This window comes from Eulemur rufifrons, chromosome 6 (assembly GCF_041146395.1).
Source record: "Eulemur rufifrons isolate Redbay chromosome 6, OSU_ERuf_1, whole genome shotgun sequence".
In the NCBI taxonomy this organism is placed as follows: domain Eukaryota; kingdom Metazoa; phylum Chordata; class Mammalia; order Primates; family Lemuridae; genus Eulemur; species Eulemur rufifrons.
The window spans coordinates 64,707,196-64,730,373 of record NC_090988.1 but is presented as its reverse complement, the minus strand read 5'-3'; the positions used below and the strand labels follow the sequence as shown (position 1 = coordinate 64,730,373).

Sequence of the window (23,178 nt, the reverse complement as noted above, 5' to 3'; positions counted from 1 at the left end):
AAAAACACAACTAACCCAACTGGTATAAGGAGAGAAAGAAATTCAATCTGTAATTTAAAACTTGTCCACAAAAAATACTCCAAGGTGAGATAGCTTCACCAGAGCATTCTTCTAAGCATTAAAAGAGGAAATAATACCAATCTTCAATCTTACACATACTTTTCTAGATAATAAAAAGAGAGGTTAATATCCTACCTTGTTTTATTTTGGTATCAAGGTTTTTGGTAGTCATGAAACCAAAATATGCCATGAACATTATGAAAAATAAGAATTACAAGCCAACACTCTCTCATAAACACAGATTCAAAACTTCTAAACAAAATGTTAACAAATAGAATCTAGTGACATATTTTTAAAAAGACTACATCTTGATCAAATTCACTTTATGCTATGGATGCAAAGATGTTTAACAAATAAACAATGTAATTCCCCACATTAATAGAATAAATAGAAAAAATTCAGGGATCATCTCAATAGATGCAGAAAAATCATCTGATAAAATTTTACACCCATTCATGACTTAAAAAAGAAAAAAAGTCTTTAGTAAACTAGGATTAGAATGAAAATTCCTTAATCTGACAAAGGGTATCTACAGAAAACATTAGTGGTGATATGTTGAACATTTTCTCCCTGAATTCATGAACACAACAAGGCTGCCCACTTGTACCACTTCTATTCAACACTGCATTGGAGGTCCAAATGCTATTATACAATAACATGAGAAAAAGAAATGAGAAGCATAGAATTGGGGGAAAAAAATCAATCTGTCTTTACTCAGAGATAACATTATTGTATACTTAACAACTCAATGAATCGTCAAAGAAACTATTAGAATTAATAAGTTGGCTGGGCACGGTGGCTCACACCTGTAATCCTAGCACTCTGGGAGGCCAAGGCGGGTGGATTGTTTGAGCTCAGGAGTTCAAGACCAGCCTGAGCAAGAGCAAGACCCTGTCTCTACTAAAAATAGAAAGAAATTAAATGGACAACTAAAAATATATATAGAAAAAATTAGCCAGGCATGGTGGTGAATGCCTGTAGTCCCAGGTACTCGGGAGGCTGAGGCAGGAGGATTGCTTGAGCCCAGGAGTTTGAGGTTGCTGTGAGCAAGGCTGATGCCATGGCACTCTAGCCCGAGCAACAGAGTGAAACTCTGTCTCAAAAAAAAAAAAAGAATTAATAAGTAAATTCAGCAAGGTCCTTGTATACAAGGATGAATATATAAAAATCAACTGAATTTCCATGAATCAGTATAAACTATTAAAAACAGAAAATTTTAAATAATTGATACCTTTACAATATCTTTGCAATATTCAAAATTAAATACAAAGGAATAAATTTAACAAAATATGTGTGCAAGACGTCCACACTAAAAATATTATTGAGATAAATTAAATATGACTAAAATAAGTGAAGAGATATACCATTTTTATAGATTGAAGTTTTCTGTATCATAAAGATGTAAATTCTCCCTATACTGATCTAGAAAGTCAGTAAAATCTCAATCTAAATCCTAGCAGGATTTTTTTGCACATGGAAATTGTCAAGTTTATTCTAAATTTTATGTTAAAACACAGACCATGAATTATCAAGATAACGTTGAAGAACAAAGCTGGAGAATTTATTATACTATCAAATATGAAGACTTATCATAAAGTCACAATAATTAAAGTAGTGAACATGGTATCATCGTTTAAGGACAGACAAACTAACCCGTGGACCAGAACAGAAAGTTCTGAAACAAATCCACATACATGTAGTGTCTTGATTTATGACAAAGGTGACAATATAGAAAAAAGAAGAAAGAATGTTTATTTTTTTCAAAATTGGAACAGGGTCAATTGGATGTCCATATGGAAAAAAATGTGCCTTGTGTTATATATCACACTACGTAAAAAAATCAATTCCAGATGCATTACAGACCTAAAAATGGAAAGTAAAACAATAAAACTTCTAGGGGCTAACATGGAAGAAAATCTTCATGACCTTAGAAGTAGACAAAGTTCTTAAATGAGATACAAAAAATCATTAATCAAAGGATATGATTGATAAATTGACACTACATTAAAATATGGAGTATTTTCCTCAAAACATACTATAATAAGCCACCCATTTGGAGAATATTTTTCTCACTATATTAGATATATATAATACATATATCCTATTTATGTATATGAATACATATATTCATGTCCAGAATACACAAAGAACTACATACTGCTAAGTAAAAGATAAAAAACTGGACAAAAGTACCTGACCAGAGGATATCTGGGTAGCCAGTTAACAGATAAAAAAGTCCTCAACCTCATGAGTCATCTCATCAGTGAAATGCAAATACAGTCATGCATTGATGGGGATACATTCTGCGAAATGCCTCATTAGGGCAAGCCCATCACTGTGTGAACTTCATAAAGTATGTTGACACAAATATACATTTTTATTTATATTTTTTCACATAGAAAACCAAATGTCCCATCACCATTACTGAATATCAATCATTTCCCCTCCTTGATATGCAATGCTAATATCAAGTGCCATATATATTTCTGTATTTGCTCCATTATAATTTTATGGGGACCAGTGTCATATATACAGTCTATTATTGACCAAAACATTGTTACACAGCACATGACTACTCAAACCACAAGACAATGTTACATAGCTACTAAATGACTTAAAAGAGACACTATCAAGTGCTGGCAAGGATGTGGAACAACTGGAACTCTGATACACTGCTGATGGTTGAATAAAAATTAATATAAGCTCTTTGGAAAATCATCTGGTGATACCTACTTGAAGTAAACTAGCATACACCAGCAACCCAACAAAAGGCATCAAGATTGTTCTAGCAGCATTACTTGCAATAGCCAAAACACTGAAAATGAAAAAAGTCCATCTACTGTAGAATGAATAAATAAATTGTGTTATAGTCATTCAATGAAATACTAAGTAGAATGAAATGAGCACATCACACTGCTATACACAATAGTATTAATCTCACAGATAAAAGTTTAAAAGAAAGGAAAACAAAATACATATGATTGATCCAATTTATATCAAATTCAGACAAGAAAAACTATGTTGTAATGGCAAAAATCAGAATTGAGATAATGCTTGATAGAAGCTGATGTCTAGAAGCAGAGGATAAAGGGGCTTTAGCGGTGCTGAACTCTTTATCTGAATCATGGTTACATGTGTGTATTCAATTTGAGAAAATTCATCAGGTTGTACATCTATGAGTTGTGCACTTTTATATATGAATGTTATCTTTCAATTTTTAAGACAGGGTTATTAGAAAGGGGAATAGGGAAAAGAAAGAACAAAGGACAGAGGTGCCTAATATCTTACACCAGTCTGTCTGACTACGAGTCTACGCTCTTAGCTTACTGCTATTTATCTTTAGATTTTACCAGTAATTTAGACACTTTTAATTGGAAGCTGAGAGGATCTTGGTGAGTATGACTGATGATAAAGCCCACTATGTGGGTCAAGGAACCACCTCCTTTTAGGTCAGATGTGGCCTTCTTGATTTCATCTGCCTGCAATAATTATATTATTTTACTCACTAAAGTCCAAAGAATATTTTATTCTTACGGGCTGTTATGTCTGTTCCAGTCACAGTTTAAAAATAATAATCAGCTATTCAAAGGGATAGTCATTTCAAAAATTGGTTTTTAGGAACTAGCTAAATAAATATAATAAACAGGGCTAACAATTCTATAATATAAATGATTTAATATTTATTAGTGTTTATCCATTATTGTGACAAAACATTAAGTTTCAAAACAGCATATGACACATAATAACACAATTTTTATAGACTAGAATATACAAATGCACATTTGTAATGTGAAAAGACCAATAAAGATATACTCCAAAAGTTAACCCAGTTAACATAGTTATTGCTTAATGTTTATGAGTGCTTTTTCTTCTTTCGCCTATGCTTCTATTTCCATTTTATCTGATATAAACATATTTAGTCAAAAAAATTAATCCGAAAAAAATATATATTATTTCATTTATATATGCAATGTTCAAAGATAAGCAAAACTAATCACTAGAAGTCAGGATAGGGATTATCTTTGGGGATATAGGTAATGAGTGAAATGGGGTATAAAGGAGCCTTCTGAGATTCTGGTAATATTCTGTTTCTTCATATGGGTACTAGTTACATGGGATAGTTAGCTTGTAAAAACTGACTGAGTTGCATACTTTTGTGTATGTATGTTATAATAAAAAGTTTACCAAAAAATGAAAGTTGGGTGCTTTAACTTCTCTAATAAAATATCTTGCCAATTGCTTTCCTTTGTCTCATGTACGGCCTTCAATCTACCTTTTTGCCTCTGTAGGATCAGTGGTCTACATCAGAAAAGAAAAAAAATCTCATCCTTAATATAGAAATATTAGTTTATTCTGAGCACAAATTATATTATTAATATTATAAAAGTAATGATTTATCAAAGTTTGATTTCTCATCTTTTCTTTTTCCCTTACAATTAAATTTATTTATTTTGTTAATCTACCTCAACAAAAGTACAAGTTAACTTAGTTCAGTTAAAGAAAATCTTATGGCACAAAAATCTTCTAAATGTAATTTTAATTTAAATGTCAAAAGTTTCATGAAAGATATTGGTTATTAGTGATATCACTTATATTTACCTGATAATGAGGCTTATACCACTGCTTTAAGTCCCAATCCCAAAGAATCATCTGGAAAAAAAAATTCACTTGGTTACATACCAGAAATAAACATATATGTAAAGATAAAATGTAGCATCATTAATTATAATAACCTAAGATAGATTTTGAAAGAAGATTAGTATGGTAAGAACAAAAATAATCTCTAGACAGAATATTTCATTAATTAATACTATCTGTAATTGAGAAATCAAAGAATAAAGAATTACCAGAATACAGTCACTAAAACAAGATATATTGACCTTCAAGTATTTATTTATTACCATAAAAAGGAACATATAAATCCCAAATCACATCAAATCACTAAAAATACAAGAAAAAATAAGTATCATCAGATACTCTCCCCCCTCCCTACCATTTCTAAAGCTCATCATCATCTTAAAACCAGTGTCAATGGGTGGTGCTATTTCCTTACCAATAAGGCACTTCTGTCAGAGTCACTTTAAAAAAGCATGTCGTCCTCGGGGTTAGATTAAGTATAAAGGAATAAATTTATAAAAAGCAGCACATACCCCTTTAAATATGCAGATAATTAGTGATGTTTTCCTGTTTGTCTCCTTTTATAGGCTATGGATGCTAACTTCTTAGTCCCAGTCTAGTTTTTGCCTGCCCTTCTTCCTAGCAGGCTTTTTGACTGCTTCCCTATCCAATATATTAATAGCAGTCACTATGCTCAAGGAGATAAAATTAACTTTTTTTTCCTCTCTAGTAATCCTTTAAAAATTAACTTTCATTTAGCAAACTTTAACTGCCACCTATCACTACTTTTAAATTTCTTTGAAGTTTACTGAGTTAATCAATAGGTCTCCACCTTTTACTTAATTGATAAGAACTGCTCTTTTCTACATAGCTGTGAACCTGGTCTTGAATATAAGCTAATTTGTATTAAATATATAGGTAGTTTGTAATATAATCATATAATCTCTATATACTGAACAATTTGTGCTGTTTCTTAAGTCTTAAGACCAGATTTTGTGCTGGTCTGAAGTCTTCTGGTTGCAAAAGATCTTAAAGTGTTATTTATTCTATCGCTGGTCCAATATTTTATCAGGAGTTAGCAAACTTTTTCTGTAAAGGAACAGTGTATTTTAGGCTTTGCAAGCTACATAGAGACATAAGGTATCTATGGCAAATGCTTTGCTTTTTGTTTTCATTAAATGCAAAAACATTCTCAGCTCAAAGGTCACACAAAAACAGCACGCTCCACAAAAAACAATGGTGATATAGCACCTCTTGTATTATCCTGGATAGAGCTGGAACCCATTCTACTAAGTGAAGTATCCCAAGAACGGAAAAACAAGCACCACATGTACTCACCATCAAATTGGTATTAACTGATCAACACATAAGTGCACATATAGTAATAACATTCACTGGGTGTCGGGCAGATAGGAGGGGGGAGGTGGGAATGGGTATATACACAAGTAATGGGTGCGGTGTGCACCATCTGAGGGATGGATACACTTGAAGCTCTGACTCGGGTGGTGCAAGGGCAATATATGTAACCTAAACATTTGTACCCCCATAATATGCTAAAATAAAAAAATAGAACAATAATATATCTTACAAATAAAAACAATACATTAAAACAAATAAAAAACAAAACAGGTTGCTGGCAGGATTTGGTCAGTGAGTTATAGTTTGCTGACACCTATTTTAGATTAATACACTCACACTTCTAATCACTCAAAAAATTGTCAATTGTCATTAACATTATCTCCTTGTCAACACCTTTGCAGAAGGTAATCTTTTTCTTGCCAGTGAAATCTATCCCAAACAAAATCCAGACATACTATTACACAACCACTTAGGAAATTCATGGACCAGTGCCCACAAAATGGCTCTGGTATAGCTACATGCAAAGTGTATCATATACATAATAGACTTATTAAATTTATACAGTACTTTATATGGCCCTAAATGTGGTCCTGATATAATTATTTCAAGTTGTGATTTAACCAGCATACAAAATAGATTCTAGACATTAATTGATGCAGCTTAAGATGTTAATAACTTCCTAAAAATGCTCATTAAGATTAAATAACCTAAAATCCCAAAGTTTCTTTTATACTTGATATTGCTATGATCCATTTTCTCCATGCTATTCTTTTTACACAATTGGCTTTTTAGACCCAACTGCAATACTTTAGTTCTGTCCTTATTTTAGCCTGTCAGTTTCTTTGGAGATTAAGGGTGTCAACCAGCCTATTCACCATTCCTCCCATCATCATGCCATCCGTAAATCTGATGTTTTCTTAAGTTCGCTAATAAATGTTTAGATAGGAGTGATAACAGAGCCATATGACATGTCATTGAAAATCATCTATGTGACAGGCACCAATTCACTAATTTGCATACTGATTCTACAAACTTGCCTAAGTGTATTAACATTTGATCTATACTTCTGTATTTCTTCCATAAGGATACCATCAAACAGAGACAGATGCCTATATACGTCATTTCCCTAATTCATTGTTCTAAGTATAAGCTGATTTTTTACTAACTGAAGCATACTTTAATTAGGATGGTTTCTTAAAACTGAGTACTCTTCCTTTCTCTCCACTTCATTGACCCACATGATCAAATAAAATATTACCTTTTTAAATATTTGCATTCTACTGCTAGGGCCATATTTGTATTCATATCATGTACTCTCAACAGGGGTGCTATCACTCCCAAGCAGATGATAATTAGTTCTTGCAGGCAAAAAAAAAGAAAAAAAAAATTTAAATGGCTAGGGCCCTTCAAAAGCTACAGTATATAAACAGATATACTGTACATCTCTGATATTAAAATTTCATGATGGGGGAGGGATGGGTAGGAGGAAAATGTCTAAAAAGGTTCCCGCGTAGAGTTATAATGAAAATAAGGTTGAGAATCACTGATATAAAGTGTCCTGCTGCTTGCTTATAAGAGCAATCCCATCTTAGCTTACATTCTGAGAAAGTTCCCTAACGCATTTAGACAATTCTAAGGCCACCTACTCTTGAAGCTGCTGCTAAACATGAAAGTGAATGTACACCCTATTTTAACTGTACCCTTATAAGTCTTTAAAAACCTTACTAGGTACAGGAATGCTTTTTTTTTTTTTTTTTGTTGAGACAGAGTCTCACTTTGTTGCCCAGGCTAGAGTGAGTGCCGTGGCGTCAGCTTAGCTCACAGCAACCTCAGACTCCTCGGCTTTAAGCGATCCTACTGCCTCAGCCTCCCGAGTAGCTGGGACTACAGGCATGCGCCACCATGCCTGGCTAATTTTTTCTATATAGATTTTTAGTTGTCCATATAATATCTTTCTATTTTTAGTAGAGACGGGGTCTCGCTCTTGCTCAGGCTGGTCTCGAACTCCTGACCTCGAGCGATCCACCCGCCTCGGCCTCCCAGAGTGCTAGGATTACAGGCGTGAGCCACCGCGCCCGGCCAGGAATGCTTTTTTATCTGTGCTTACTATTTTTAGATCTCTCTACTGTAGCATTTTGAATTGCAGACCATCTCCCTCAATAAATTCACTCCTCCTGGTCCTTTATACCACTATCATTGCTTTCTCTCACTTGTACTTGCTGGGTTGGCTTTGAATCAACTCTTCAGCAGCAGCTCACCATTATTCACAGCCACTTTTCTCTAGGATCAAAATTTACCAAAATTTACCAAAAACAGTAGGTCTTAGTCTGAAATCCCCTCCATATTAGGAATTAAAGGCAGATCCAGTGAAAGCCACAAAGAGCTGGCAGACTGCCTTTTGTATACTTTGAACAACTAGAATATTAGTAATTTTGAGAAAAAAATTTTCTGCATAAATGGTAGAAGATGAATCAGGCAGGAATTCCACAGCTAGGTATACATCTTACAGCAGTGTCATTCAAAGTATGGCCCATAACAAGATAAATATAAAAATTAAGAGTAAAGATTTAGAAATTTTTATAGCAATTTGACATCGGTGAAACATTTTTAGTGTATTTTACAAAAGCATCAATCCACAAGAGATTGGGGAAAAACCCCAAAAGCTTGATCCTTTGCTACAGGTTCACACCAAGACACAAGAACAAGGATGCATATAGCTGTGCAGTTCGGGGGTAGCAAAAAACTAGATACAACCCAAATATCCATCAACAATAAAATGGAAAATTTTTGATATATTCACACAATGGAATTCAGCAGTGAAAATGAAGTACCACTACATACTATACAGATGAACCCCGGAAACATAATGTTGAAGAAAATCAAGTCACAGAGGGATACATATAGTATAATTTCATTCATGTATAAGGAAATATATATTGAGATATACTTGTTTTTTTGGGTTTTTTTTTTTTTTTGAGACAGAGTCTCTCTTTGTTGCCTGGGCTAGAGTGAGTGCCGGGGCATCAGCCTAGCTCACAGCAACCTCAAACCCCCGGGCTCAAGCGATCCTCCTGTCTCAGCCTCCTGAGTGGCTGGGACTACAGGCGCAAGCCACCACGCCCACTAATTTTTTGTTTCTAGGTTTAGTTGACTGGCTAATTTTTTTTCTATTTTTAGTAGAGATGGGGTCTCGCTCTTGCTTAGGCTGGTCTCGAACTCCTGAGCTCAAGCAATCCTCCCACCTCGGCCTCCCAAAGTGCTAGCATTACAGGTGTGAGCCAATGCGCCCGGCTGAGAGACACTTTTTAGTAATATAAATATATGGGAAACTATAAAGGAAGTCAGGATGGTGATTATCTCTGAAGGAGAAAAGAAATGAAGTGGTTCCAGGAGTAGCATACAGGGAACATTAATGGTAACGTTCAAAGTTACTGATAATGGTCGGTAGATGGTATTTGTTTCTTTAGTCTCTATACTCTGTTCATATTTATAAATATTTATTCAGTTTTAACAGAAAGTTAAGATGAATTTAGGAAGGTAAAGAAGTAGAGACAGTGACTAGAGAAAACTCTTTTGAAAAATTGTGCTATAAAGGCCAGAATGAAATGAAATAATAGTTAGAAAAGACTGTAGGGATACTATTTTTTTTAACATGGTAGCTTCTATATCAGGTTTGTACTTGATAGGAATGATCCAGAACAGTGGGATAACTAATGACACAGGATAAAGTGAGAAATATGCAAATGAGCAAATCCTTAATGAAAATATTGCTAAATGTCTCTGTAATACTAGATTTTATATATATATATACACACACAAATATATATATATGTATACATTTATAATATTAGATAAAAATTTAAACTGGGAAACAGTAATGAGTATTAGCCATTATTTTTCAAATTATGATCTGTGAATCACTAGTTGTTCCCCAGTGGTTTGAAATATTTAGAGAGAAAAATGGAAACAATTTAGTTTGCTTATTCTTCATAATTGTGAAATGTAAGATTAACTTTGATTTCCACAGAAATCTCATCATTATCATCTTAATAACCATTATATTCTTAAAAGCTGGGTAGGTGCCTTAAGATCTGCATTATTCCATAAGAGTACAAATCATCTTAGCTAAAGTATTTTCATGTCATTATTTATATCTGTTAAATTTGAATTTTTTCATTGTGTCACATTATATTCCCCAATCAAAAAAAATAAATAAATGGCTCAAATTTGGTTTTCTAAAGCCCAAGGTATTTATAAAAAATAGCAACATAAATAACTCATAATAAATGTTAAGCCTAAATCAAGAACAGGACTCTAATGCAAACAGAATATAAATCTGTGAGAGTGATAATACCACAGAAAGGCATAAAAAAAAAAACTGTTACAAGGACATACAACAGCACCTTTCTAAAATCTGGTTTTTTTTTTGAAGTGGCAATTCATTTACCCCACATTCTTCTGCATGTTGACTACTTTGAAACTTTATCAAATAATGACAGGAAGCCATGGAAACTTTTCAAACAAAACATAAAAACCTCTTTGGTAAACGAATAGAATATTTTTTAAAAGAACACAAAATGATTTCACACATGAAACTAAAGATTTTTGTTCCTAAAAGAGAAGAAACAAAAACTATAGAGATACCATTCAGATTCTGTGTCCTCACAGCAAAAGCATTTTTTTTTTTTTTTTTTTTTTGAGACAGAGTCTCACTCTGTTGCCCAGGCTAGAGTGAGTGCCGTGGCGTCAGCCTAGCTCACAGCAACCTCAAACTCCTGAGCTCAAGCGATTCTCCTGTCTCAGCCTCCCAAGTAGCTGGGACTACAGGCATGCGCCACCATGCCCGGCTAATTTTTTCTATATATATTTTTAGCTGTCCATATAATTTCTTTCTATTTTTAGTAGAGATGGGGTCTCGCTCTTGCTCAGGCTGGTCTCGAACTCCTGAGCTCAAACGATCCGCCCACCTCGGCCTCCCAGAGTGCTAGGATTACAGGCGTGAGCCACCGCGCCCGGCCAGCAAAAGCATTTTTAAAAGATAAACTACTGCTGAGAGATTTATAAAACTAGCCACACATATGATAAGCATCATACTGAAAGAGAGGACAGATCAAACAATTTCCAAAATGTATTTAACATATGACACCTTGGGACATCACAGAATAGAAAAGGCATAAAATATAAGAGAGTAATTGCTGGTTACACTTGCACACAGCAGATATTTTACTTTACTGCTGGATAAGTGCACTCATTTGCAGAGTCCAAATCAGCTCTTGGTATATGTGCAATGCACATGAGGAAGGATAGCAGACAACTTTTTATGTTTTATCACTGAAACCATCATACTACAAAAGATGATGCTTTTTCCAATTTAATGGAGTTATTTTGTAAACTATGATACAGACTGGGAAATGTGTGTGGAAATCAGTTTTGAGAGAGAATCAGTTGTCTGTACAGCAAGGAAAAGCTTTGCTAAGCAATGAGAGTATTACACTGACTGGAAATCTATATCCTGCTTTATTCACAGAAAAGAGCGGGTGGTTAAAACACGTGAGCATGATTCAATGTTAAAGAAATAGTGTAAATGTAAATGCACTCAATTTTTGGCCACAGAGTATAGTGTTGTGGAAAAGTAGAACAAATATAAAAATATTAAAAACAAATATAATATATAAAGAACAATTGTAAGTATTTTTAAATATAAAATGCAAAGAACTACTTCTCAAACTGTTAAGTATGATAATGCACAACTTAGCAACTGACACAGCCCTAAAAGTAGTCTTCAGTGAGCAATCTCTTAATTCCAGATTACATGCTTAATCTGAGTATTCAGAACCAACACCTAACAAATATTTGCTGCCTTTCCTCATAGTTATAATTTTGGTTATATTTTTCAAATTTAAGCGAAATGGAGAAGAGAAAAGAATATTATTGGATATACAATGAAGCTATGACATTCAATTTATTACATTTACTCATCATTGAGCTGAATAAAGATACCTTTAATATTGCAAACAATATATACTGATATAAAAAAATACTGTGATTTTTTGGTTTTTAAAAATTATGAATTGTTTTTATACATTTATCTAAAATTGTGGGTGGCTACCATGCATAATGAATGCACAGTGGTGGCACATACATATTATAATAAAAGTTTTGTAACAGAGAGAAAAGCCTAAAAAGGGGTAAAAGGTTTTACGACTTGTCTCTTTAACACTCCCCCAATCATTTTGGGAATTAAAATCTGCATACTGCCTGAGGCCAGTAATCAGAGGCTCAGATGAGTGTCCTTTGTTCTTTGTACCACAAGAGATGGCTCAGTGGAATTGTCTGGGCAGAAGGCTTCAGAGTCTCTTCAGTGCCTATGAGTCGATCATGACCACCAACTATTGTTAAACATCAATTGCCCCAAGCTGAAAAGTCCTTTTAAAAGCTCTGTATTTTTGCTTATAGATAGGATGATGGTACCTTAAGATGCCAAGTCAGCCATTCTCCTCATTTGCTGGCAAATTAATTAAACTTCCCTTTCCTTCTCCTCAAACCACTTGTCCTCGTTCTTATGATGCAGCTTCGGGGACAAGGGCCAAACTTTCTGTTAACAGTTTTAAGAAATATTGGTCCAAGCATTTATTCCTCCTATATAATACTATGAGGGTCTTTTAAAATCTTACTTCCAAGTAGACAGTAAATGCTCTGTATATACATCATTTCCAAGTCAGCAAAATTTTAGGCATCTAAATTTCAACACCAATACCAAAATAGATCCTGTAAATAATTTAAACATAAAAATAAACAAATAAAACTAAATTTTGAATTGCAATAAAAAAAAGAAGTTATAGCAACTATGGTATGTTTTCAAAATATGATTCTATCAAACTATAGGACATCATTTAATGAGAGTTTGAAATATTAAAGAGTTTCCATTATGATGTTTACACTTGTTTTAGGAGCTTCCATTATGATGTTTATCTGTTTCCTTCTAAGCTCAAATATAATACACTATCAGAAAATATTATATCTTTTCACATAATATAGTTATTTGTTCAAAAGTAATTTAAGAACAGTAATTTCTCTAAGTAATATATGAGGTATATGTTATTAAATTTTTTTAGCTGATTTGATAAAATGCACACAAGACTGTACCTTTATTTATACTCATCTTTTCTTTGTGGTAGAAGTTGAATCCTGATAAAAATTTCTGTTTGAACATGTTTATAAATCTAACATGCTTTACAAAGCTCTACAAAACCGCCAAAACCACAATGAAACATCAGCAGTACAACCAGGAGATGTTATCAGGTTCAATTACGTCAATGGGGTTTTATTTCATTGTTCTCTATGTAGCCAAAAAAGAAAAACACACATGTGTCCTCAAATCAAACTTACAGAATGGTTATATTTATGTGAAATTTAAAAGAATACTTATTATGGTAAAGCTCTGAATTAACCGTTACAACATCCTGTAATTACCTATTTCTTGAATTTCCTAATGACATTTTACTTGAGCGTCTAATGAAACTATTGAATTTCAGTATTTCCAACTTTTTCTATACCTTCTAACTTAGTTTTAGGCCCAATGAAGAATACCACTTAACTCTTTGATTGTGTTTATCAAACATAAATCAAAAACAAAATAAATGGATAGCCAAAAAGTTAAACTAACTATAGCTGTAGTTTAAATAGTTCTGAATAGTTTAAACTGCAATGATACTAACCTTGACCTCTATGTGACAAAGAAGGAACCTCATTCAGAAAAATTGAGAAGCAGAAAAAAAGGTGGATGGGTTGGGGACGGGGAGTAGTATTACTTGGAAGCTAATCTCATTTACTGTTCTCTATAATCCAATAATATGATGATGGCTATGGTGACTCAGATCTCATGCTATTATGTACCAGGACTGTGGTAGGCACTTAATACATACTGCCCTCTTTAATCTTAACTAGAATTCTCTGTGGTAAGCCTTACTTCCCTATTTTACAGAGAAAAAACAGAAACTTCCCAAAGTCACACGACAAGTAGAAGAGACAGAATTTAAATATAGATCTGCCTAATTGAAAACTTTAAGGATTATTAACCATTATGCTATACCATCTTATATTTATCATTTACTAAATATTGCTATGTGCTACTACTGTGGCAAGTGCTTGGCAGCACATGCAAAATCATAGCAACTATGCAAGTAGCCCCATTTTCTATCTGGAGAAGTTGAGGCTCAGTGATTACACTGATTACTCTGCATTTGCCTCCCAGATCCATTCTTTCCCTTTCTCTGGACCATGGGGAGGGTAAACCCTGTATTTGGCAACACCTGAGCAGCCTTGTTGCTGGTTACTACTTAGGAATCCAACAGCAGAAAACTGGAGTTTGGGAGTAGAGAGAGATCAAGGTTATTTCTTCTCTGCTGCCCTCTCCATCCCCCACAATACGTACCATTGTCTCTGGCAAAGGTTGTGTTCCTCCATAACTACCGCTCTTACCAGGTGGACTTCCTTCACAGCTTCTGCAATCACTAAACTCTGAAAACACCATTTCCACCCTTGTTCCTTCAACCTCAGGTGAGGTAACAGCTTTCCACAGTTTCTAGTCTCTTGACTTAGAGTCTCTTGCCCATTCTCTCAACCCTAACCATTCTCTTAAAGTAGATTCTTCATTAAAATATTTTTATTTGAACTGCCTTTTTTTTTTTTTTTGAGACAGAGTCTCACTCTGTTGCCCGGGCTAGAGTGCCGTGGTGTCAGCCCAGCTCACAGCAACCTCAAACTCCTGGGCTTAAGCAATCCTTCTGCCTCAGCCTCCCAAGCAGCTGGGACTACAGGCATGCACCACCATGCCTGGCTAATTTTTCTATATATATTTTTAGCTATCCATATAATTTCTTTCTATTTTTAGTAGAGACGGGGTCTCACTCTTGCTCAGGCTGGTCTCGAACTCTTGAGCTCAAACAATCCGCCCGCCTCGGCCTCCCAGAGTGCTAGGATTACAGGTGTGAACCACCTCGTCTGGCCTATTTGAATTGCCTTTGAGTGAACTTTTTATTTCTTACAGGGCCCCTAAATAAATACATGGATATTATAACTAAGTTCTGCCATATGTCAGCTAGTAAATGGCAGAGCTAAAATCTGAACTGAGGTTTATATCCCTCCAATTTCATCCCCTTCTGCTATGCCAAAAGGTTAATAATGTATACATTTTATAAGACCTTTATTTACAAAAATGGAAAGTATCTACCTAAACTTTGGTTTTACTTGTAAAACCATCTAATTACCCTCCAATACCTGTAACATATGCTCTGCATTTCATTTTGTTACTACAGATGAACTGTATGAGCTCCAGTCTACAGCTATTCTTTCCATAAATGCAGTAGATCCAATCACCTCTTCCCTACTTAAGGATCTGTCATCAGCAAATCTTTCTCTCCTACATCATTTTTTCTCCCTCTACTAAATCATTCCAATGACATTATAAAGATTCTGCAATTTCTCACATCTGACACACATACATCACACACACATACACCTTATGATCATACTCCTAACCCAGCTACAATCCCATTTCTCTGCTCATCTTTATAGCAAAATTCCCCAAAAGAGTTGTCTTTATTGGTTATTTCCAACTCTTCTTCTCTCATTCTCTCTTAAACTGACTCTAATCAGGCTTTTGGCTCTTTCTCATCAAATATAATGTTTTTAAACCCAATAGTCAAGTCTCACTCTTTATATTTTTTGATCTATCATCGTTTGACACAATTTAACACTCTTTCCTCCCTGAAATCACTCTTCTCACTTGGCTTCCAGAATATTACACTTTCCAGATTTCTTTCCAATTCACCAGTCACCACTTCTCAGTCTTCTCTCTGGGTCTTGGTCAGCATATTTTGATGTTTTAACGTTGTATCCCAGACCTAGGGCCTTGGACCTCTTCTCTTTTCTATGTCACCTAGCCTTGTGGCTCTAAATACCTTCAATAAGCTAATGACTCACAACTATACATATCTTCTCTCCAGGCAGAGGAATTATATATCCAATTACTTAACATCTCCACCTGGCTGTCTAATAGACATCTCAAACACAACATGTCCAAAACTGAACTGACCCTCCCTCCAAACACATTCTATCCACAGTCTTCCCCCATCTCAGTTAATGGCAACCCCATTGTTACTTTGCCAAAAACATAACTTCCTTCTTATTCACACCCCACATTGGTAAACCTTGTTATCTCTACTTTCAAAATATGCAAACAATATGAATACTTCTATCTCCATTGCTCCCACTCTAGCTTAGGCTACCATGATCTCTTGCCTGGATTATTACCATAGCCTCCTAAAAACTCCTTGCTTCTTCTCTTGCCTAAGTATAATCTATTCTCAATAAAGCAGTCAAAGTGATCCTCCTAAAGCTTAAATCACATCATGTCACTTCTCTGCTCAACACTCTCCAATGACTTCCCATCTTAACCTGAGCAAAAGCATAAGGTTTTAACAAAGGCCTATCAGGCCCTCTCCAAGCCCCTCCAGCTACACTGGTTTATTTACTGTTCCTTGAACATACCAGGCAAGTTCAATAAGGACTCATTCCCTTCTTCCTTTTTCTTATTGAATTCAAAAGGAAGTAACAACATAACACTATTATCTGGTGTGATTTTCTTAAAGCTGTACTGATAACTCAGATTTTATAAAGTAGCACTTGAAATGCATACATAAGGTTTTTTTTCCTGTCAAGAAAACCAAAAAGAAAGACATTTAAAAGGACAGGGGATAAACATAGGTTGAATGAGCAAAATAAAGAAGTACTGAAGTTATACATTGTTTGAAAAACATAGAACTTTAGTCTGTTCAAATTATCAATTACTTAAATATCTATACCCTATTGATGAAGTAACAGCATTTTAAAATTTTTCATTAGTTCTTAGGAGACTGTTCTATTTATTTTTTTCAATGTCCTGAAATTCAGTAAAATGCCTCACTATTTTTAACCTTAAAATTTTCAGAACAAATATGAATTTATAAAACAGCCTACATACCATGGTCTAATTGATGGGCTAAGGGAGTTTAAACACAGAGAACCATTTTCTAAGTATAATATGGAATAATCTCTATTTTACCAGTATTCTTAATCTCTTATTCTCTGTAGGTGTTTTGAAGTTCTTACCCACCTACTTCTCTTCTAGATTTCCTGTGTCCTTCTGGGTATATTGTTTTGCCTCAACTGGTTTCTCTAACCTATGGATGAGCAAACTTTTATCTCCAGCCCTGACACAGCTTCTACGTTCCACTAAGATATATATATTTGGGGGAAAGAGTGTCAAAAATAACTAAATAAATTGGGATTGTAAGCCTTTAAAGAATATAATTTCCATTTTCCTCTTACCTGAATAAATAAAATGTTTTCTTTTTAAGTCATAATAAAATTTTCAGCATAATTTTAACAAGTATTACATTAGATTTTTAACAGCTTATATTTAAAAGACTTTACTAAAACAATTATTCAGGATTAAATGAGAAATATCCTAAGAAATATTCTAGAATTTTAAGCACGGACAAAACCAAAAGGAAAAAAAATGCTCCCTACTTCAATAACAGGAATATTCTACAAACTTGGCTCCAGGTCTGGAAAGATAACCTTAAAACAAGATCACAAGGCAAAGTCCTTTTGAAGAGATTTGAGATTAGCCTAAATTGGTAGTTTTATGACCAAATCTAGAGATAATCTAGAGATACCCTCATCTATACATACTACAACTCAGGTTGTCTGATGCCACCGCCCAGACTCTCAAACAGTACACTATACTACCTTCCACTGAGTTATAACACAGAGGAGGCTGGGTTGCTTTTTTCAGCTCTATACAGCCCACAAGCTAAAAGATCCACAAAAAACAATGACATTCAAGTAAAACAGAGAAACTAGTTGGTCCTAGGTGGGCATACCTTCTGAATGACAAAGCAAATAAAACATATATTTCTTCTCTGATTTCCTTTATAATTTATCTGGGGACAGACAGATTATATCATATTATTATATCATATATTATTATATATAATCTCAATAGTTTAAGATTAAGAATGATGAACCAACCAGAGACACTAGTTACATATCTGTATTGAGGAAAAATTAAAAATAGCACATTCACATTCTCTGCTGGAAGTCCCTTTGTTTAGAAATTCTGCTCCTTGGCTCTTTTGATATCCGTGTTTCTCTAATGTGTTTAGACAAACACTGACCTTTGATTTCCCAAATAACACAATGGAGAATACTAATGGTATTTCACCGTGGACAGAGATTATATTTCATCATCAATCTGTAATTTATGCCCAAATAGCAATACTAAAGAGGGCTAGATTTCTCTTCTAGGAAAAGCTTAGAAATTCTCTACAAGAGCTCAGCTCCAGGCTGATACTCCTTTGCAGTATCCCCACCCTATCTGACCTTTAATCATTAGAATTATCAGTGCCAGTTATGGGCCCAAGACCAATCTGTTCAAGTTTCCCATTTTGGGACACAAGGTTAAAAGCATTATAGGTAGTATCTAAATGTGTTTCGGTCATGCATTTGACAGAGAATAAATGGTGAGTAATAACCTTTTAATCAGATTCCGTCTTTGAGTATGCTCAAATTTCTATCTCACTGTAATTAAACTAAGACCTAACACAAAGAAGGGAGGCACTCCCAACTCTGGCAAACCATAAGCAACAAAAGAGAATGAAAACTTGTGTGTTTTACTATGCCAGGCACTCTATTGGGAGCTTTATATATATTATTACATTCAACCTTCATATTTATTCTGTTAGATCAGTATTATTGTTCTAATTTTATATATATAATGAAACTTACATGGATTAAGAAACTTGTTGAATGAATAAATGACTAATTTTTAAAATTTCTCTTTCCCCATTTCAATCTAATTCGATCTAGATATTTCTGATTTTTTCTCACCACCATATTTTTCACATTTTATATCACTTTCAACATCCTCCAATCAATTTTCCTCTCTTACAGTTCTATCCACTTCATACAATAAAATCAATCTTCAAAGCCATTTATATCATGTTATTCCTCTATTACACATATCAGAGTATATTTGAGCCAAAGGGAATTTAGAAGTCAAAAATTCCAATCTTCTCATTTTATAGATAAAGAAAACCAGGACCAGAGTGTTGATTTTCCTTGCCTTTCTTAGCTCTGTGCCTACACTCACTCAACTAAAAAATATGCATGTAGGCAAACATTCAAGTGAAACAAAAGAACTAATTGATCTTAAGTGAGAAAAAGCCTTTTACAAAGAAAATATAAATTTATACTTCTACCAATTCATCTTTCCAACCCAACTCATATCTGATTATCCCCTCAAACCAACTGTGGGGATGGGATCTAGCAACAAAAATCTGCTTACCACTTTCTTCATCTTACTGGGACCTTCCTATTTTCCTTGGTTTCTAATCTATACTCCCTATTTCTTAATCCCAGTTAATATTTGACCTCTTAAAATAGAAGAAATAAATATAGGCCACAATGGAAATACAATAATGTTTTTGAAAGCAGCAGATTCAAGTTTACTAAGAAAGTAACAATCAGAAATTAAGTTATTCAATTTGAACAAGCACATTGCCAATATTGTAAAGATTCAGGACCATAAAAAAAGAACTCACTGATTCTGCTAAATGGCTACATCCCCAAAGCAATAAAAGGCATTTCATACAAAAAGGACTATATAGAAAAGTAGCACAGGTATGTTTAAGAATGTTTTATCACTTGTGTGAAATTAATAACTTCATGGATACAATTTTAAATATTTAACAGAGATACATTTGTTAGGTCCTTACCTGACTTTATTTTAGAACTGAATATTAAATTTAGGTATATAGACATTAAAGAAAATTAACATAAAAGCATCAAAGTAGATTTAAATTAACCAAAAAAAACTTAAAAATCAATTTATATTAACAAACTAATCTTTTTACATTTAAAATGAAAATTTACCATTTTTTATTTTTCATTTTTATTGGTCAGATAGAAATTATTTAAGTTGCCAGCAGTATCTATTTAACACTATTAGGCATTAGCTGAGTAAATAAATTTTGTCATGGTAACTGTGCTTAAAATTAAGCAAACAAAGGTACTAGCCCCATAGCAACTTGATTTAAAAATGAAAACTGGGAACCTCTTGCCTATAAAAAGAAAAAATTAGATTCCTCAGAGATCATCATGGTATCCTAAATTTATAAAACAAATGTACTAAAAGTTTTATGCTTTGTGTAGGCAAAATGACTTTTTTTCAATAAATTTTAAATATACAGATAAATTTAACACTACGTTGTAAGAAAAACTTTACAAAGTAGAGGACCACTAAACACTAATTTTCCATGTATAAAATAGTAAAAATCTGGGAATTATTTAACACTGAATTGACTGTTATTATAATGTAACATGGATCAGCTAAGGAAACTGACAAATCAAAATCAGGCTTCAAGTAATTTCTAGAGATCCTATCTAAAACAAGAGTAACTACTAACTACTGTTCAGTGTGGAATAACTTACTTTTCCCAAATGCTGAACTTTCTGGTAGTGCCACACAAATAAAAAATTACCAAATAGCATAGAAAAGGAAACCAGATAGTTACATTAAGGTCTTTCAATAATCAATGTACTAGTAGATTTTTAAGATACTTCCATTTTTAACTCACTAGTCTTTTTTTCTAAATTAATGGCTGCTCATTTATTAGGAGGCAAATGTACAACAATCTAGTATTTTGCTGAGATTAGAGAGTCTAGCACAGTGATAAATTGTGCTAATTCTTGACCACGAAACTATTAAAAACTAAACTATCCTAGAAGGAACAAGTTCTAGTATTTGACAGTACAGCAGGGAAATTACAGTTAAAAATAATTTATTGTATATTTCAAAATAGCTAGAAGTAATGTTCCCAACACAAAAAAAGATAAATGTTTGAGGTGATGTATATCCCAATTATCCTGATTTGATCATTACACATTGTATACATATATCAAAATATCACATGTACGTCAAAAATATGTATAACTATGATACATCAAGTTAAAAAAAGATGCTCATAAAGCATACAAACACACAGAATGGTGGTTACCACTGGGATGAGGTGGGAACTGGGCAGTGGGAAGGAGATTTGTCAATCCACTTTTTGCCTTTTGGACCATGTGAATAAAGTACGTACTTCAAAGAATTAAATAAGAACCCCATTAAATTTGATTGTGAAGACAAGAAAAAAATTTAAAAATAAACTATCCTAGTCTTTTGGTATGCTGATTATTCTCCATTTGTCCCTTCAGATCTACTCTCCAAATGGCAGTTTTCCCTAGGAAGCTAACCTTTTCCATCTATAACCAAAGGTTATTTGTGATGTGGCATTTGGTGGGGTTGGGACTATGGGAGACACCAGCAGGAGATGAAAGAGCAGAAGAATGAGGTGGAGGAACATTAGGTGGGGGTATCAGCTCTTTTCTTGACAATGCAGGTTGGACAGTTATTTCCCATAACCCTTTTCACAGTTTTATAAATAATCCTTCATTAGATGATCCTCAATTAGTCCATCTGAGTGTGTCATTTGTTTCTTGCTGGGACCCTTGATGATACAGACACTGTTTCTCGTACTCCTTTTTTATCACTCTTTAGCACCCAGCATAAACACATGCATATAAATAAAGGGCACTGGACAGAAAATCAAAACATCTTAGTTCTATTTTCAGTTCTACCAATGACTAGCTTCCATTAAACCCTGGATGCTTAAGTAAAATAAGAAACTTGGATTAAGTTGGAGGAAACGGTCATCTAAATTTTGTTCTAGGAATGATGCAGAATTATTTTTTCTCCACTAATAGTTGAAACCCAACCAACAGAGACTATTTTCACTGTGTTTGATAGGCATAGGCTCACTTAAAAGCATGAGTAATGTTTTAGCTCTGGGTTGGCAAACTTTTTATATAAAGGGCCAGATAGTAAATGTTTCAGGTTTTACAGGCCAAGAGGCAAAATCAAGGTTACTATGTAGGTATTTACATAATAAGAGACAAATATAATTTCATTAAGTTTTTATTGACAAAATTCAAAATATAATGATACGTGAGTATAGCTTTTTGTAATGTAGTTCTACCAATGAGAAGAATGGAATTCTTTTGTGGGGAGAGTATTTCATTTTAACTGGGGCTCAAAGTTCCCTATCATCAAAATCAATGTTCATCTTTAATGAGATTTCACACATTTTATCTTTGAAAACATCTTTTCATGCAGATAGGTACTGCCAAATATTAATACCAGTCCACAAGCATATGATTTTAATTAAGCATATTCATCACTTGGTAAGTATTTATACAATTCTATTAGATTCTTCTCCTGACATTTTTCTTTTAGCAAGTCATTACATTGCAGATAATCACTTCAAATTGAAGGTTACCTGGAAGTTCCTCAATAGCACATTTAAATGGATTATGAAATGTGGAAAATCTTTAACTTGCTTGAGGTCTGAAAACTGCTGCTAGAACTGTAATTTGATCTAGAAAATATATCTACAACAAATTTATGTGGGAATGGAGATCTAACTTCTTGTTTTAACTTCTGACACATGTGAAGTATATAGTGGCTTGACACTACTTGTGATTCAAACATTCATTGCATCAAAATGAACTTTACCACAGTAAAAAATTTCACATTTTAGCCCTGTTATTCCTCGTAATTTAAGGCTGAACTTGTTCAGAAACATTAATAGGTCTGCGACAAAAGTTAATTTCCAAAGTCATTCCCAGTGTTCAGTAATAGTGGTTAAGGGTGGTTCTTCTCACTCAGAAAAATGTCAATCTCAGTCCTTGGTTCAAAAAATACGGTAGGTAATGGGAGAACTATTATAGAGATTGTCTTTCCAACACTGTGCAACTGCCTGGTTTGGAGAGGGCATGAAGGGGATAATAAGGATGCAAAGTCAAAGAAGCCTACAGAGTTCAAGTCTAAGCAGACACAAAAGATAATGATGACATTCATAAAAATAATAAATAAAGGATACAGAGATCTAGAATTTAGCAAATTTTTTAAAAGAAATGGGGTCTTGCTATGTTGCCCAGGCTAGACTCAAACTCCTAGACTCAAGCAATCCTTCTACCTTAGCCTCCTGAGTTGCC

The 23,178-nt window shown here is 33.9% G+C and overlaps 1 protein-coding gene across 3 annotated transcripts in view; it reads right to left on the bottom strand.

Moving 5' to 3' along the window:
- The window catches only part of PDE3B (phosphodiesterase 3B), a 139,604-nt gene that overhangs the window by 57,684 nt on the left and 58,742 nt on the right, over positions 1–23,178 (bottom strand). For all 3 annotated transcript variants that reach the window (XM_069471174.1, XM_069471176.1, XM_069471175.1), the window contains exon 2: positions 4,660–4,710. In XM_069471174.1, coding sequence (XP_069327275.1) covers positions 4,660–4,710 — 51 coding nt within the window. The remainder of the gene's footprint in view (positions 1–4,659; positions 4,711–23,178) is intronic.